At 34.3% G+C, this 19,882-nt stretch overlaps 1 protein-coding gene across 1 annotated transcript in view; it reads right to left on the bottom strand.

Moving 5' to 3' along the window:
- Positions 1-19,882, bottom strand: part of LOC144965369 (activated RNA polymerase II transcriptional coactivator p15-like) — a 29,346-nt gene that overhangs the window by 3,631 nt on the left and 5,833 nt on the right. The window contains exons 2-4 of the mRNA XM_078900627.1: positions 17,585-17,646; positions 15,556-15,651; positions 1,000-1,108 (exon numbers count right to left, since the gene is read on the bottom strand). Of these exons, the coding sequence (XP_078756753.1) occupies positions 1,000-1,108; positions 15,556-15,651; positions 17,585-17,635 (256 nt within the window). The 5' untranslated portion in view covers positions 17,636-17,646. The remainder of the gene's footprint in view (positions 1-999; positions 1,109-15,555; positions 15,652-17,584; positions 17,647-19,882) is intronic.

Genomic DNA, 19,882 nt, shown 5'->3' with positions numbered 1-19,882 from the left:
GTGGTGAGACCAGCTAATGCATAACATTGCTATGTGTGGATCATTGCATGAGAGTAGATACGTCTCAACAATGTTAGAATGTGTATTTCTCCTGTTTATAAAGGGTATACCAGTCACACTTTCACTCTCCAATGTGTAGTGTCATTGTTTCGAACGTAAACAGTGCTCAAATGCCATTTATCAAAACTAATAATAAATCAAGGAAATCAAGTGCCAATATTATGTTTATACTGCACAAGAACACAGATGCACATATCTAGTTTTTATTTTAATTAAAATCAAGTAGGATGAGATTTGAATACCGAAATTTTTATTTAATTGCAACAAAATTTACAAGCACTTAAAATTGGTAGATCCACAGCTTGCAATATTAAAAACAAAAAACAAAACAAAAAAATAGATATAAACCACAATAATATCAAAGTTGGACTGATGTTTAGAAAACAACTGATTTTTCAAATAAAAATACATAGAGTGAAAGAGCTGTTATTGTTTTCCTCGCTATCCCAAAATATTTTAATTATAAGACCATAAATATCCATAATTGCCTTCACTGGTCACGGCATTGCCTGATTCAGACAAGTAGCTAAAACAGGGACGGTTAATGGAGCCTTAAGAGTTCTATCCACTGATAAACTTCTTTTGCTGTGGCTCCATATGAGCTAGCACTGATTCCACAGTTTTGTAAATATGTGTTCTGAATGGTCGGTAAAAAAGCGATCTCATTGGAAGGTGAAAAAAGCGTTTTTTATTGGTTAAGAGTAGGAGATAATGATGATCGGGTATCAAGCATCAGTATCAACTGCCAATGATTGTTATAACTATATCGCTAAAAAGGGGTTTTACTCAAATGTATATTGCTATTTGTTTTTTTTTTTATTACTAATAACATACCGCAAAAAAAAATAATCTGAAGGTCAATATCGTTATCCAGACACTGCACTGTATGTAAACCAAAAAACAAGGGAAAGAGGGGATATAACTATATTTATTTATTACCCTTCTTTCCTGGCCTCAAATCTCCATTATCAGTCATGTAGTACTCTCGAATGCTAACAAGAGTTTTTCCTTTGAACTCACTGACTGTTGCATACCGCATTCTTCCAATCTGTGAACAAAGTGAAAAGAAAACTATAAGAAAAAAAGAATCTACATGATTGTTTAATTCTCATCACTTAGGACCCTGTGAAAAACTTAAGAGTTATATCGGACACCAAATTAAGTATGTCTGCCCATGTCAGTAATGTAATTAGATCTTGCAATTTTTATCTTAGAATCTAATGGCCCTACTTGAAGGCTTCTTGATATTAATACTACTAAACTTGTCTATGATTTTGAGTCGCCTTGATTATTGCAATAGTTTGCTCTATGGTTGTGATAACAATGTCATTAATCAACTCCAAAAGATACAGAACAAAGCAGCTTGATTGGTAACGTTATCTAAAAAGCATGAGCATGTTACCCCCATTTTGAAGGACCTACACTGGCTGCCTGTAAAGTTTAGAATTGAATTTAAAATACTTACCTGGGTTTTCAATTCCTAAACAGTTCTGCTCCTGTTTACCTTCAAGAACTTATACACCTTTATGAACCCAGTTGAAAACTGAGATCTCCTCTTTTAAATCTACTAAGGGAACCCCTAAAATATTTTGTTTTTCAGGAGAAATCCTTTGACCACCATGCTCCCCAATACTCTTCAACAGTCGTGACGTCATCCCGCGCAGCAACGCATGGTAATGAACCGGCTGGTTCTAAACAGTCGAGAAAAATGGCAGACACTAACTTTATTTCCATCACCGCCGTTATGAAATACTTCTCCAATGAGCATTAAAGTGTCTTGCGAGGTGAAAATCATTATATTATAAGTCAGGTCATGTTTTGACTTTCACTTACTCAGATGGCATGATATTTGGCAAAGTTCAAGCCAGCATAAAGAATAAAGAGTATTCTGTGAAGGAAGTAATTTTGTCTTCTCACTCTCAAAATCTCACATCCCCGTAAAACTACTGTTGGACAATAATCAGTTTGAGTTTAGGCAGATATAGTTTATCCAATGGAAAGATTTTACTGTTTACGTTTGATTTTAGTTAAAGAGAGAGTCATTGAATCATTGTGTTTTTATCTTATGGACCACAGACTTTGAGGTCTTGCTTTGCTAATTTTCGTTGCTATTGACTATAGTATACTACATACTACTCAGTATAGTTTGTAACCTTTAGTATAATACTCATAGAAGCATCACAATCACCAATCACGCTAGACATTTTATCATACTTCATGTAGGTAGACATAGGGGCAGCATGGATCAGCGGTACGGCCTTTGCTTCGTACCCAAAAGGTACCGAGTTCGATCACCCACCGCTGCGCTTTGTGGCCTTGAGCAAGTCACCTCGCCCTAGCCCAATTTGCGTCGCTGCACTGCGGCTGATGCCGCGGTTATCCCAGTCTTCCCTTGGAATAGACCCTAGAGATAAATTTCCCCTATTTGGCATGGCAGTTTTTTGCATCGCTTGCGGCTGCAAAAAATCGCAAAATATCACTGATTTGCATTGCGGTCTCAAAATCTGCAATTTTTTGCAAATTTTCGAGATTTTGCAAAGAAAAAACTGTAATAATAATCTTTTTTCAATGCAAAAAAATAATAATAATAAATTTTTTTTTAAGGCAACCCCCCCCCCCCCCACCCCCAATAAAAAAAATTTTTAAAAATAGACGAATTGTAAAAAAATTTGAATTTGATAGCTCGTGTAGAACAAAAGAACGTGAGAGATAATTAATCAAGAGTAGTTTCTTTTTACTATCCCATTTTCTTCTTTTTTACTGGTACTGATATGACGTTACATTTGTTACAAGCGCCGTGAAACCGTTAAAACAAACAAATACCATTTCCTTTCATGAAATAAGTATGAGTTTTTAGGAAAATTAACCGCAAATTTTTTGCAAATTTCGCTGTTTTTAGCTTGCAAAATTTTGGATTTTGTTTGCAAAATTTGAGAATTTTTTTTTGCAAAAAACCACCATGTCAGCCCTATGGGATGAATAAAGGGAATTTTATTTATTTATTTAGACCAGTGTTAGTCATGGTAAACTAAACTTCCTATTGGGTTAAGGTGTAATGTAAATGTTGCTGCTCGAAACTCAAACAAATCAATAACATTGTGAAATTGAATGTAAACTTCAATTTAATATACGAAAACATATAAAATGGACGTTTCAGGCTTCCCCTTAATCAACAAAACCAGATGAATGAAAGAAACACTAAAAAGTTATTTTTTTTAATTGAGCTTTTATATACCGTAGCGTAATATCCACTAAATATGCTCAAAGTGCATTACAAGGGGTCCTTGGCCAACAGCAACATTTAACATGTAAGATGGGACATGATGCCTGTTAGGCGATATTACAATTTTTTCGGACAGAGACAACACTGTTAACGGCCAGGTACTCATTTGACACCCGAGTACGGTGAGAGCTTGTGAGTAAAGAGCTTTCTCCAAGGACTCAACTATGCACCGAGCGAGGCTCAAACCCAGGACCTTCTGATCCGAAAGCGAGTCATACCACAAGACCACATGGCCGCACAACAGACGTTTTATTAGATTTTTAAAAAAATTTTGCCTATTGAGCATGATCGCAGCTCTAAATATGAATCTAGTATTCTTTTACTTCAACAGATCTATCTTGATGACACCTTGGATATATGGAAAACAACTTGCGAATGCCCAAGGGGATCGTATAAATGTTCACACGCCGTAGCCTTCTTTCTGCATGCTCTGGATAATCTGAATCGTACTGACACGGAATGCCAGTGGAAAAGGAAACGTCAAGCAGACGATACCACTAAGACAGCCGAGGAGCTTTTCCCTGTTAAAATGAAGTACGACCCACTATCCAGAGCAGTAACAGATGATGACAGGTCTTGGCTTTACAGCCAGCTCAGTGCCTGTGGTCAATTCACTGGGCTACAGTGGTTGATGCAGCCAGAGCCTCACAGTGATTTTACTTTACACCATTTACCATTAGTTGATGATATTATACACGATCCATGTTTTTTATCTTTTGATGATAAAACGATTTTTTTTTGAGAGAATGAAAGTATCCTCTGATTATATTTCAACTATAGCATGCCTAACCAAAGGACAGAATTCCAATGCTTCTTGGCATCTTGTTAGGAAGGGTAAGCTAACTGCTAGTAACTTTGGGTCAGCATCATTCACTAAAAAAAATTCTTACGCTTTAGTAAAACGGATTCTAGGAGGGAAATTTTTACAAGGGAATAAACCAGTGGCTTGGGGTTTGAACTATGAGAAAGAAGCGAATGAATGTTTTTCTGCTAAATTAGGAATCACTGTTGAAGAGACAGGAGTATGGCTAGATGAGACTGGATTACTGGGTGCTTCTCCTGATGGACTTGTTGTAGAGGGTGGTGTTGTTGAGATAAAATGTCCCTATAGTCATCGTGATAAAACTATAGAAGATTGTATTAAAGATACTAAATTTTGTTTAGAATTTGTTAATGGTAAGTATTATCTTAAGAAGAACCATATATACTGGCATCATGTTCAGGGTCAACTATATCTCACTAAAAGAAAATTTTGTTACTTTGTAGTTTGGACTTTGAGATTTTGTCATCATTATTGCAAAAGATGAAACTTGGAAAGAAAACCTTAAATGTTCTAAGAAATTTTTATAAAAATCACATTTTTACCCATATCATAGGTAACCGGTTAATAATGTGCTGAACCCTATACTGTATTTCTATACATCCCTTTCACAAAACTGATATTTGACTTTAACAACATAAAAATAAAGGTAGTCTCATTTTTTTCTGTATGTATAATATACTATTGTAACGACAACAATATCCTCTTTATGAACAGATTGGATAAGAACTAAGTAGACCTGACTCGTGAGCAACACATGCGTATCTGTCAATTCAATAGTGTGTCCCAATTTAGCAGATTCAGCTAATCGTTGAGAAAAAAAACACCAAGTTTTAAGGAACCATTGAATCATTTGTTTATTGATCATATACAGAACCATCTATTCTATTAGAATGACAAAAATTTGATATGAACCATGATTTCTAACATAATAATAAGCCCATAATTACTACTACTACTACATACAACCATTACGACTAATACTACTACTACTACTAATAATAATAATTGTAATAATAATAACAATAACAACAATAATAATAATAATAATAATAATAATAATAATAAATAATAATAATAATAATAATAATAATAATAATAATAATAATAATAATAATAATAATAATAATATAATTATACAAAGAAGAAAATGATTGTTAAAAACTTTATTTTTATGTGCGGCTATGTGGTATGACACTCGCTTTTGGATCAGAAGGTCGTGGGCTCAAGCCTCACTAGACGCATAGTTGAGTCCTTGGAGAAGGCTCTTTACTCACATTCTCTCACCATACTCAGATGTAAAATGAGTACCTGGCCATTAACAGCGTTGTCTCTGTCCGAAAAAATTGTAATATTGCCTAACAGGCGTCATGTCCCTTCGTCCATGTTAAATGTTGCCGTTGGGAAAGGACCCCTTGTAAAGCGCTTTGAGCATGTTTAGTGGATATTGCGCCACATAAAAGCTATTTATTAAAAAAATTAAAATCAGTATCTGTCACTTGGCAAGGCATGAAATCAGCATTTTATGAAATTTTTATAAATAATCAGACCAAAATTTAATTTGATTGACAATTTGTTAGTTTGTTTATTTTTAAAGGTTTTACAGCGCTTGCAACACGTTTAGGCCAGCAATGTTTATTTGTTTTTAGGGGTTTTACGGCGCTTGCAACACATTTAAGTTACATCAGTGCCAGTAAAAAGGAAGAAAATGGGATAGTCAAATGTTCCAGAATTACAATCAAAGCATCCAAGAAAAAGTAAGACAAAGGGGAACTGGGAACAAATAGGGATCAGATTTATATTCCAAGAGCATACCATCAATGTACTTAGTTTGAGATCACCAATAAGTTTCATCTGAACGCAAGCACGGTCCCCACTAAGAGGAATACACTCAAATGCTTACATTATAAATTGAAAATAACAATTATAAAAATACATAACAGAGAGATGATTTACAAGAGAAAAAACATAATCTCCCAAAACAATAACTATGCATTTGAGTATTTCCCTCCCAACCAGGACTCCATCCAAGGCCAGGACAAAACCAAGTAATCTCATTCTAAGACAAAGACAGAATGCAAGTTGGAAAACAGATATAGGGGGATAGAAGACACAGTATGTACCTCCCTGCCCACAATGGGAGGTCAGGAACCTCACCCAGTAAAATGGAAGAAAATAGGATAGTAAAAAGTTCTAGAATTACAATAAAAGCACCCAAGAATAAGGGTATGGTTCAAATAGGGAACAGATGTAGATTCCAAGAGCACACTATCCACAGTGTTCCAAAAGCGATCTTTTAGTTCAGCCCGCTTTACCCCTGCTCCCACAATGCATACTGTCTCGCTTCACCGATTTCTGCTATTCAGTCAGAGCCTTTTGTAGCTATTGAAATTATCAACCTTTGTTATGGTTTTTAAACCTGTTTTTAACTATTTTAAAAATGTTAATTATAAATACAAAGTGATTACTTAGAAAAAGGAGAAGATGATCTTTATTCTGATATATTTTTATCAATAGTAAGATGTATAGACTTTTCACACTAAGCATTAACTTTCAGAGTATTTTTGAAAATGTTTTCACTCAAACATTACATAATTAACTCTTAATTATCTAAAAATTTAAACGACCAATTTGAAAAAAAAATTACAGAAATTAAAAGTCAAAGACTATTTCTAATTACTCACAAAATTTCACATGTGCCGGGAATTTGGTTATTTCACTATTCCGTCTGATTTTTTAACCCTCCCATTCAACATTCGACGTCCTTGAGGATTCAATATGCAATCTCTCTTGTATTACAACTCCAGATTACAGAATATAGTTAGAATGGCATCAAACATTCTTTAATATTATATATTCACTTTCTTTAAAAAGCAGAGACCCAGCACTTTATCTGTGTTTATTGAATTGAATTCATTTTATTTTAAAAGTCATTGTGAAAACTAGTAGAGTCCAAAAATACGTCCAAACCCATTTATAAATTAGATTTTAAGTAATTTGCGTATTGAGTAATAGGCGTGTAAATGCATGTGTGTGTATGCGTATGTGTGTATGCGTGTGTGTTTGTGTTACAGATAGGAAGTTGCTAGTGTGTGTTGGTATGTGTATGGATCGGTTTAGGTGTGAGAAAGAACAAAATGAATAGTGTTGAGGGATGTAGCTATTGAAGGAGGATAGTTGGATAAATGTAAAAAAAAATATTTAAAAAGGGAGGAGAGAGGGGATTGAGAGATCATTATATAACTCAAAATATACAAATAACAACTCTACTTTTAGAGGAAGTGTAAACATGTCAAATATTTTTAGATTTTTAAGTATTATTTTGTTTGATTCATCAAATTTTCACTTCTCTCTAACTTTCTTTTTTTTTTTTTTTTTTTTGGGGGGGGGGGGGGGCACATGTGACATGATATCAGGAGAAACCTGCAGGAGGTTACTTTTTATTATTGTTTTTCATTGAGATGATTCTGTTCTCATTGATTGTGTTCTCTTTTCAATTTTTGAAATTGTTGAATGTAACAATTCACCTCCTTGTTCTCCTAAAAGACCTAAACCAAACTTATATATTTTTTTTGGAAGTACATTTTGAGGAAAGTAATTTTGGAATATAGTCATATATTTCTCTTATCTTCCTATTAACATTTTCTATTACTGTCCCTGTTACTGGTTTTGTGTGAGAAATTAGTGAATGGATTTCAGAATAAGCTCCATTTATTTCATCAAAATATTTTTTATAGTTTCAGCTTTGTCCCTGATTAATTTATTGTTTGTATACATGTAGGTTTTAGAAACGACATTTTCAGTGAGCTTTTTGTAAACGTCCTGTGTGTAATATCTATGGCAATGATTTCCTATGAAGCTACGACTATGATATACTTGAGGTATGATTGTGTTTGTTTTTAATATAGCATCAAGAGAACTGCAGACTGGCCCACATCGTTCTGACAGTTTCTCTTTATGAACTAAGGCTGTTTTTTCTTCTGTGACTGGGATCTTAGTTTCCCTTTTTTTTTTTATCTTGAGGCACATCAGTAAGCAATTCACAGGTCTTGTAAGATTCTACAACTGCTAGTAGACTCTTATATGTTTTCATGTCTCTCATTTTCTTTTGACATTTATAGCATATAACTTCTGAATGTTTATTTTTAAGGTCCGTTCCAATATCAATGTCAAAGAACAGTTTGATTTCATTTTTGAAGTCTTTACAAAAAATGTTTTTCCTGTTTTTAGCCTTTTCTCTAACAGTAAGTGCACCTTTAGCACATAAACAACATAGTGAATTGAGATTTTTAAGTGTATCTCAAGTGTATGTTCCCTTTTTACCTGATAGGTGAAACCAAAAAAATCATTAAAAATATACTACGTTTCGCGCACGAACCAAACTTTCACACCAAAAAGACAATAAAATTTTAAAACTTATAAATTATCAACGAAGGAAATCTATCGTTTGGTTTATGAGATATCACTAATCATATTTGAGAAATCACTTTTCAAAATTCTATTATATACATACTTTTATAACGCAAGTTACAACATAACCAATAAACTTATTTTGATGAAAATTTCACAATGATGTGTAGCAAAGAAGGGTAAATGATATTCAACTAATAAATATAATGTTATATTCAATTATCGGGGTGAAAAAAATGTTTAAATTTACACACAAAAAAAACAGAAAATAGGGATTAGTAAGGAATTCATCCAGGATTAAGATTACCTACCGTGAAATCACTGACTTCACAGTTCAGTGACTCAGACTAAAAGATCGCTGAGAAGCAATTTGGAACACTGTGTATCGGTGTAATTAGTTTGAGATCACTAAATGTCAAGAGGAACACACTCAATTGTTTACAAATCATACATATATGTCTTGATCTACCTAGTCTCAAATACATAAGAATTAGGGGAGATTTAATACAGCTCTACAAGATAATTCATAATATAAATGATATAAATCCATCAATTTTGTTTACATTTTCCAAGATTACGTATACCAGAGGCGACAAATATAAAATATATATTCCAAGATCAAAATAAGTTGATAGGGAGTTAACGTCTCTGAGATTTAAGTATGACTAATTTATCAGAGACTTATGCATGATTGTTATGGTTTTGCTTTCATGATTATTGTTGTCATTAATATTTCATTATACTATGAACTTTGTACATTTATGATTCATTAGATCATGAACAATTTTCAATAACTTCAGTTCACTCCGGATAATCGCAACACCTTGGGATCAGCGAAAATGTTGCAATTAACCAAAGTTGAGTTTCCAGTCCACTATTGCAACATTTAACACATATATGGTAAACTCAAACCAGTTGTTGTAAACATTGTTCTTAGTCCACCACATACTGAGCAATAAGATTGAAATTAAAACCATATGGCAGCCCTGTATATATTTTTTCAAGCAAAAGCAGCTTTGATGCAAGTCGACATCTTATTCAGATATTATTAACTTTCACTCTTTTGTACTCAACATTTTTAAGAGTCAAAGAGATTAGCCATGATGAGAGACTATAAGCTCTCACCAAACTCGTTTGGTCACAAAGGCACAGTTGTCAATCCCAAAACAACGGATATCTCTTTAGAATGGTCATCGTCTACCTGCTGTAAAACCTATACCCAGCCCCCTTGCCTCCTATATAACATTTTGTTTGATTGATTTCTTGAATTTACCACTTGTTGAGGGCGATAATTTGTTGCGATTAACCGAAGTTTGTTGCAATTAACCAGTGATTTTTATATAGAATTAATTCTGTTTCTTGGGAAATTTTGCGATTAACAGAAAGTTGCTTTTAACCGAGTTGCAATTATCCAGAGTGAACTGTAGTAATTTTCGACTGTACATTGTCGTATTGATATTTTTTTCCTTACATTCAAAGTGTGTAAAACTCTGTGAATGATAAAATACATAAGCTATATGAGATTATGTAATTATAAACTATTGTATAAGGCATTTAAAGGGTAATTCCTATATTCAGCCTTTAATAAGATAAGATAATATATGTAAAAGGAAAAATAATACAGTGCATAACAGAGAGATGATTTACAAGGAAAAAATATTGTCTCCCAAAACTCTAACTATACATTTTATTGTTTCCCTCTCAGCTAGGGTATCCGGCCAGGGCCAGGACAAAACCAAGTAATCTCATCTCAAGACAAAGACAGAAAGCATTTTGGAAAACAGATATAGGGGGATAGAAGACATGGTAAGTGCCTCCCTGCAGGAACCCCACTCAGGACTGACAATTTGATTCAGTCCAAAACTAATTTGTCATATATTTTATTTAACAATGTTAATGACATTGAACAGACATTGATACAACAATGCCATAATTTGTCATGTTTATCACGTAATATCATGTATGGGTGACCTACAAAATCATTATTTTGAATGGTGATTTGATGATGATGAACAAAATATGTGTGTTGTACAAAATAAATGGCAATGCTAACAAAATGCAGTCTCCTTAATGAGAGGAGATTGGAGATTGACAAGTGCTGCAACTAATTGAAAAATAATATCCGATTTTTCTCTCAATATGGTTGGAATATATGAGAGGATGTTAAAATTTTTCAGTCTTTCATTAGCCCTCTCAACATGAATTCTACATGAAGCAATTTCTTTTGTTAATAAAATCTCATTTTCAGTAAATTTATTATGTAAAAAGGGAGGGATATTTACATTCACTCCTTGAGGTAAAATATCTTGAATCAGGAAACCTTTATCTGATAAAATTAAATCTCCAGGGCTTAAAAGTTCTAGTAATCCACAATTTTGTACAATGACCTTATCCGAGACAGACCCTGGATAAAGTTTAGAAACAAAATTTATCACACCATTAGGACTCACACCAACAAGAGCTTTAAAAGAATTCATGGACCTATAAGAAGAATAAGTTAACCGTTGTTTATCCATTTCTTTAGGAATAGCAATTTGAAAATCTGTACAATCAATGAACATTCTGCAATTTGGAAATCTTAAAAATGATGATTGAGCTGATAGTTTATTTTTATGTCTAGATGGGCAAGAAACCTTCATAACATTTTCAAAGAGAAGCTTATGTAAAACATGAATAAAAGTATGTATAACATTTGTTATAGTACTTTCACTAACGCTAAACAATTGTGAAATATGAAGGTTGGTGTAGTTCTGTCTAAGTTTCATAAGTGTAATGAAAATTTGGTCTTTTAATGCAACTGTCTCTTCCTGAACTTCCCACCCACTATAATAAATAATGTTACCTCTAAAGCGCTCAACATATTGAACAATAATATTAACTATTTTAAAAGAATGTACACCTGTCTCCATTCGAAGAACTTTTTCTGTAAGGCTTGAGACAGTGTAAGTGCGTTGAATGTAACTAAGTTGTTTTTTTAAGCTCGATATTTCCTTATCTTTGTCTGTAATTTCTTGTTCTTGAATTAAATTTGTTGTTCTATTTAAAATATCCTCACTTGTTCTATAATCTGTTTTTTTAAAGATGGAATCCTGTGGTGATGGTGACGAGAGTTGAGATGATGATGAGGGGGAAGATAATGATGATGAGGAGGAGAAAAATAATAATAATGATGATGAGGAATCTGGTTTTTTAAAGGTGGGACCTTGTGATGATGATGAAGAGAGTTGAGCTGATGATGATGATGATGATGATGATGGTGGTGGTGGTGGACTTCTTGATGTTGGTGTCAATTGAGATGGGGTGGGAATTCCTTGTGTAACTTTTCTTTTCTTTCTTTCTGGCTCTAATGGAGACAATTTATTTTTATTTCTGTCAAACAATTCAGGGAGGTTGGCTTTGTCACCACCTCTGAAGTGACAAGAACACACTCTTGATGATGATGTTGGATCTTTGTCCTTTCTCCTGAAAAGAAAAGATTTTTAAAAAATAAGAATTCTGTTGGGCATATTGGGTTTATTATTTAATTTGATAAGTAAGTTGTTTTGGACTATCTTGTTTGACACCGGCTCAACGCATGATAAATCAAAGATATGCAAGAGACTAGGCTACTGGTGGGTCTCTCGCCTGTCTTTTATGAAATCGCACATTCAGCAAAATGTCGCATCTCCTCATTACTTCTTTTGATGATTTTGACTAGGTATATAAAAATATGAATTCTTAAATTTACACAGTAAAAGTTGATTTTGGGGTTGAGTGGGGCAAGACTGGCGTTTTCTCTTTATTTCAGTCAGTACTGTACTGGCCAGTACAGTGATGAAAACTTTGGAGTGCCAACAATCGGGCATTGGTAAAGGAGAGAGGTCCCTATCGCCATCTTGCTTTGTTCACACCGAGTTGCCACCTTGGTTGTCAGGGAGTGGAGGCATGGCAGAGAATCCGAGAAACTTTCCAAAAAGAGAGAGAGAGAGAGAGAGAGAGAGAGAGAGAGAAGAGAGAGAAGAGAGAGAAAAGAGAGAGAGAGAGAGAGAGAGAGAGAGAGAGAGAGAGTACTATGAGTGGGGCAAGACTGGCGTTTTCTCTTTATTTCAGTCAGTACTGTACTGGCCAGTACAGTGATGAAAACTTTGGAGTGCCAACAATCGGGCATTGGTAAAGGAGAGAGGTCCCTATCGCCATCTTGCTTTGTTCAACCGAGTTGCCACCTTGGTTGTCAGGGAGTGGAGGCATGGCAGAGAATCCGAGAAACTTTCCAAAAAGAGAGAGAGAGAGAGAGAGAGAGAGAGAGAGAGAGAGAGAGAGAGAGAGAAGAGAGAGAAGAGAGAGAAAAGAGAGAGAGAGAGAGAGAGAGAGAGAGAGAGAAGAGAGAGAAGAGAGAGAAAAGAGAGAGAGAGAGAGAGAGGAGAGAAGAGAGAGAGAGAGAGAGAGAGAGAGAGAGAAGAGAGAGAAAGAGAGAGAGAGAGAGAGAGAGAGAGAGAGAGAGACAGAGAGAAGAGAGAGAGAGAGAGACAGACAGAGAGAGGCCTACCTGCGCGAGGGGGGAAGGTTCCGTTATTTTATTTATTTTTCATTTTGCCACAATGGTATCGAGTTTAAAGTAAGATTTCAACAAATATTTTCTTCTATTTCTTCTATTTTTCTCCTTTAAAAGAAAAAAAAAAAAGATTATCACTTATCAGTAGAACTGAACTCTCATTCAGTTTATCAGTATCAGCCTCAGCATCATAACGTGTAGAGTGAGATATAATTTTTGCTTCAACTTCAATAAAAACTCAGTTTAGATTGTATCTTTATTTATAATTTCGTGCAATTGTACACTTTAATCATAAAATATGGGCTACGTAAGCTAGAACTAGACCTAGATCTAGACTACGAACTCTATCAAATAATCGACTTAACTGAGGCGTGCGTGCTTACCTGCTTTTTCCTCAATTTTTTGTCTGCCTCTCCATTTGGAAATCTGTAAAACTTGCAGGAGTGACTCTCTGACTGGTGCAGACAATCTGGTACAAAACACTGGACCATATTTAAGAAAAAAATTGGTTTTTAAGCGATTTTTCAATTATTCCTTTCCCGGACCAAGCATGGATTATTTTTTTGTTTAGAGCCAGCCGGTTCGTTGCTAGGCGGACGTCAGACTGTGGAATCCTATGGTGGAACTCCATCAGTATTGAAACAAATAACAGTGAAAATGAACTTACTTTTAGAAAGCGGTTAAAACTGAACTTTTCTGTAGGTCATATAATTTAGACTCCTAGTATGTATTTTATTATAATATATTTTATTATCACATCAATGTAGTTTTTAACTTGTCAGTTTAATATACGTGTATGATATCTGATGCATTGATGTAAAGCACCAGTGAGCAATTTTGATTGGAACTAGGCGCTATATAAATTAATTATATTATTATTATTCATTATCAGGACTATGTTCTTCTAATGAACTGATAAACTAAACTAAAATGACAAAGGTGAAGTGATCTCTTCAATTCTGATCACAAACCCAAAAAGCATTTCAAATTAACATATACACTTATACGTATAGTATTCAACTCCATGAATATTCTGAAACACTCAGCATAAAATACAACCCAACAAAGAATAGCTTCTGCCTCATAAGGCAAACCTAGCCCTTACTTGAAAAAAAAAAAAGAGTTGAAGACCAAATTTATAAGATGAGGATCAAGTGAAACAGAAATTTGTCCATTGATTACCAGATCCAATGGAAACAGGGGTAAATGGTACAAAGACCACCAAAACTCCATTATGTCTCAACATCAAAACATCAAAATAGTTCTATTTGTTTGTGTACTATCAGATTGGTCTGCACATTTTGCCAAACCACAAACAATTTTCAATCTTAATGAGATTTGAAGGTGGGTATGTGAAGTCCTTTACAGCCATAAGGTCCAGAGGTAAAATTCATTCCAGTTTATGTAGTATTAAACAGCAGATCAATTGTTTGCTAATCTTTGATAGGATGCTAAGGTATCGCAAAGCATTCTCCATCAGATTTGACAGCCCCAGTGACTGAATAAGTGTTAAAAGGATAAAAGGATCAAAAACAAATTTCAACAGCATCAGGTCCCTTTGCATGTGTGAAGTGCTCTACAAACAAATCTATCAGGACCCTTGAAATGCATAAGAGCTCACAAATAAATTCATTAACTACAAGACAATCTGGCTCGACTAGCCTCATGGTTCTAAGGGATTCCCCCACTTTGCAAAGAGATATGAATTACAAGAGAGAAAAAATAAAAATCATTTCCCTCACAGTTGACCACCTCCTTTTAAAGTAAGAATCACAACATCGGAATTGAACAGTATTAGGATAAAGTTAGAAACCTATACAGAAGGTGGTAACTAAAGGAAAAGAGAAGAGACGTATGACGTTTATTTCCTCCGTATATGGAGTTAAAATAAGAGGGAAATTTAATTGAAATGCATTGCTTATCTTCATAAAGTATTTCAATAAAATTTAACTAGATTAAATGTAAGAATCTATCTGAAATTCACTTTCCTTCACTCAAAAAGGCTTGTCCCATTGGAAACATGATTTTACATTTGATGCGCCATCGAACCAGAATTGCATTAATGATCAAACCAAAAATGTGACCATACCCATCAAAGATATTTCACCCAACTTAATACTCGACAGGTGGTAGGGGAAGTGTTGCAATTGGACATATCCATAGATACAACAAAGTTGGCTGGACGAAGATTAAGTTATTCTCCTTTCCAAAGTCTCATTGAATGCATGATACCATTCCTATTCTTTTTAAATAAAAAATAGTTGATTTTTTTTTCTCCAATAAAGCAAGAAGGACATTTTATCTCTATCCCGAGTAGGCCTCAGTTCCCAGCTGGTTGAATATTAGGTCAAAGTTGTTTCCCCTTGTTAATGCAGTTATCAAATAGACAAAATATGTCAAGAGATATATCTATGTCATGCAGTAACAACAAAAAATGTCCCTTATAAATACCTCAAACATTGCTTCTCCATTGGGGCCTTTTGTGCTTGATGATTTCTTTTTATCAGAAGTAGCACCTTTATCTGCCTTCTTCTTCTTTGGTTTTGGCTGGAAAACAATCACAAATACAAATTTAACCATATAATCAATTCACATATTAAATGATAATATATCTCAATTTTGAAAGAAAGCAACCTGCATTTTCATTTCAAAAATGAGTATTCGCATAAAAATAGTCTATGAACATATTAGTCTTTTTCATCAATGCTTTCACCTCGATTTTTGTACCCTGTACCTAACCCAAGAAAAAAATTCAAATTTGAAATTCAATTTTACCTGAAGACCTCATTTGAGTAAGATAGGAGTAAATACTATTCCAAGGCCACCATCTTGTCTGCTTTCAAATTTCCAGTTTCTTCCTAACATTCCAGCAAAAGTGATTCTGATGCAACAATCCCCCCCCCCCCCCCCCCCACCCAGTGTTTGAAAGTTTATTTCTCCTGTTTACAAAAGGTATATCAGTTACACGCCTTCAGTCTCCACGTATTGTCATTGTTTTGACCATTAACAGTGTTCAAATGCCATTTTACAAGACTATGAATAAATCAAGAAAATCACAATCCTTGTGATAGTGCTGACAAAATTGTCATTAAAGTTCACCAACATTTACAAACACTTAAAATTAATAGATCCACATCTTGCGATATTAATAGAAACAACAAAAACTAGGTATTAACCACAATAATATCAAAACAACTGATTTTTCAAATGAAAATACAGTCCACTCTGAATAATGGCAACACCTTGGGATCGGCGATAAAGTTGCGATAAACCAAAGTTCAGTTTCCTGTCCACTATTGCAACATTTATCAATCTTTGAGTTTTGTTTTTTCCCAGCTGGGGTAGCTTTGGTCGATTTCAAATAAAATGATGGGACACTGTTGTCATCACCACTTGTTGTAAGCTTTTTTAGCAATTTTGTTTTGACCACTGATCAGTTTCATACCATATATGGTAAACTCAAACCATTTGTTGTAAACTTCTTATTCGACCACAGACTGAGCAATATGATTGAAACAAAATCCATATGGCAGCCCTGTATAGATTTTGACAAGCAAAAGCATCTTTCATGCAAACCAACATCTTATTCTGATTGGATTAACTTTCACTCTTTTGTTCTCAACATTTGTATGAGTCAAAGAGATTAGCCGTGGTAAGCAACAATAAGTTCTCACCAAATCCATTGGTCACAGCACACATTTGTCAATCCCAAAACAAAGGATGTCGCTCAGTCTCTCCTTACAATTGTCATTGTCTACCTGTTCTGCTTCTTGGGAAATATTGCGATTTACCGAAAGTTGCAATTAAATGAGTTGTGATAATCCGGAATGGACTGTAATACAGTGAAAAAGGCTGTTATTGTTTTCCCTGCTATTCCAACATATTAGAAGACCATAAATATCCATAATTGCCCCAATAGGACACATCATTGCCTGGAATCAGTTAACTTCCACTGACCCCAAACAGGTAGCTAAAGGGAAGTTTAATGGACCCTTGAGAGATCCATCCACTGATAAACTTCTGTTGCTGTGGTTCTAAGAACTAGCGCTGATTCCACGCAGTGTAATAAACATGTGTTCTGATTGGTCAGTAACAAAGCGATCTCATTGGGAGGGGAAAAAAGCATTTTTTTATTGGTTAAGAGTACAAGATGACAATGGTTGAGTATCAAGAATCTGTATCAACTGCGGATTATAGTTAGAACAATGTCCCTAAACAGGGCTTTTACTAAAATGTATGTCGCTATTATTAGGGTTTTATTACTTATTACTTATAACATATAGCAAAGATATCGGGACCAGGAATTGTCGTTATTCAGGAGTGTCAATATCGATAGGTTGCACTGTAATCATTTAGAAAGTAATAACAATAAAAACACTTGACCATTTTTTCAAACATGCACAAGTTATCAGCAGGCCTTTAAGTATATAATCAAATGGCTCATCAAAAGATCAAAGAATGACAAAAAAATTGACTTTACCTGATCAGAATCTGAGTCAGATGATGAAACTATCTCCTTTGATTTTGGCATGATGAGATAATCTGTAAATAAATAAGGTTTACAAAACAAAAATAGAGAAAAAAATGTTTCCATTACTAACAACTTTTGTCAAACAACTGATGTAATCCCAAAAATAGGCTTTGTACCACATAAAGTTGGGGTAATGACATATGAGAGAGACGGGGGATGAGTTTTGTTCTATAGCATAACTATAACTTATACATAATACTAATAGATTTTTATAGAAGGGCATGACCCTAACCCAGATAAAAGTAATAAAATATCGGACTGACTATTTTCACTGTACTATGAAAATACTCTACAAACCTATTACCAAAGTAATGGAGGCTATTTTTTTCATATGAATCAGCCAATCTGATGCACAATTATCCATTGAGTCCATACCACTTTCACTAGTGCTACGATCCGCTGAGTCCTTACCAATAGTGCAATTATCCACCGCGTACCTACCATCAGCTCTTTTATTATTGTCCACTAAGTCCCTACCACCAGATTAACACTTATAAACAAAGAAGTAAAATAAGTTTTAGTTTTAGCAACATCATCAGTGACGACTCTGATGGCAACATACATACACTGCTCCTTTTTTTTTTTCTTCTATAGCACTTTTACGTTTTTCGGGGGCCTTTTTTTTATTCTTCTTTTCTGTTTTTGTTGTTTTCCCTTTTGGTGAGCTGAAATTTAATAGAACACAAAGGGTGGGGGGTGCACAAAAATTCAGAAAAAATTACGTCTAAGAAATTTCAACATTTCGATTTCTGAGATGTTTAATGTGAAGTGCTGCAAAATAGCTTGGTAAAAAATAGCCTACTAAGATATTATAACTGTACAGTGACAATCGCCTACAAAGATTTAACTGAGGGCATTTGGGCTCGGAGTAGACCGATTCTAAATTATAGCTTAAAACTAAATTAAGATGGCTTAGTCAGACTAAGGCTAAATCAAGTTTTAGTAAGTATACAAAAAGATAAGATTCCATTTGCCATTTGTGAAAAGCCACCTCCCCCACCATTTCAAGCAGCTTTCCTACGTCATAGAAGGGAGTGGCTATTCTCAACTTGGGTGAAAATAGAGGTAGCCAGCCCTTTTCTCTATTCTCACCCGGTGTTAGGTCGCTGCCCCTCCTTGGATTTCTTGGACTACTGCCGAAACTTTGCAGGTCAGCAGATAGGGTAGACATTTCAACACCTTTTTAGCACAGCCAAATATGTTTAACTAGACAATTCAGTAACATCTTAACAAGTAGAAGAGAAACAGAAATAAAAATCGTAGTGTTTTTATCCACCTCCGTTGACGGTGTATCTTAACGGATCGTTTTTATACACCTCCATCACGCATGCGCATCCCACCCAATTTCATCAGCGATATTGTGTTGCTGTATTTGGACATAGCGAAAGTTATATTGTGATATCTGCAGGATGTTTTTGTTAATAAACTTATATAAAAATAATAATAATTTTAAAAATCAAAATATAAAACCAGAAAATAGAAGTTGCATTGAAGGTAAAATAATGTTTTAGAAAGACTTTATTAAATGTGATGAACAGTCAGGTGACTCCGTAGCGCAATGGATAAGCTGTCAGACTCTAACCTTGAAAGTACCGGGTTTGATTCCCATTGTAGATAAAATTTTTAAAAAATTTAATTTACTTTATTTTTGTTTGCTTTTTTTCTTTCTTTTTCAAAAAAACAACTTCGATTTTAGTTTTCTAAAATTATTTATTTATTTGAGATCAGTATTTGTGTGCCATGTTTCTTTTTACATTTGATTTTAAAAATTATTGTTATTATTCTTTTATTTATTATCATTGTATAAACGTAGGTACATCGGTAATCACTAAGCAATGTACTAAACTACAATCTATAACTAAAACTATTTAAACCTCATGGACGTATGCATCAACATTTTCATTAATTTACCGTCACCGCCAACGGAGGTGCATAAAAACGGTGCGTTTTTGTACACCTCAAATGGAGGTCCATAAAAACGGTGCATTTTTGTACACCTCCAAAGGAGGTGCATAATAACGCCACCAATAAAAATATTGTCATCCAAAATGTGTCATTGCATGAAAAACTTATATATAATTTTGAAGATTTGTTACAGACAAAATAATCCAAAAATAAACCAAAAACCTAAACTTAAAATGACAATAATCAACAATCTAAAGACGTAAAAATAATCCAAAAAAAGTATGGATTAAAATGATCCAACCTGGCATCTATGCTAGACTAAGTGAGGTGAGAATTGCAGCG

The sequence above is a fragment of the Berghia stephanieae genome, chromosome 2 (genome assembly GCF_034508935.2).
Source record: "Berghia stephanieae isolate SIO BIC M18660-M18661 chromosome 2, UCSD_Bste_1.3, whole genome shotgun sequence".
NCBI classification, from domain to species: domain Eukaryota; kingdom Metazoa; phylum Mollusca; class Gastropoda; order Nudibranchia; family Aeolidiidae; genus Berghia; species Berghia stephanieae.
Note: the sequence above shows the minus strand (reverse complement) of the source record. Positions and strands in the feature narration are given on the sequence as shown.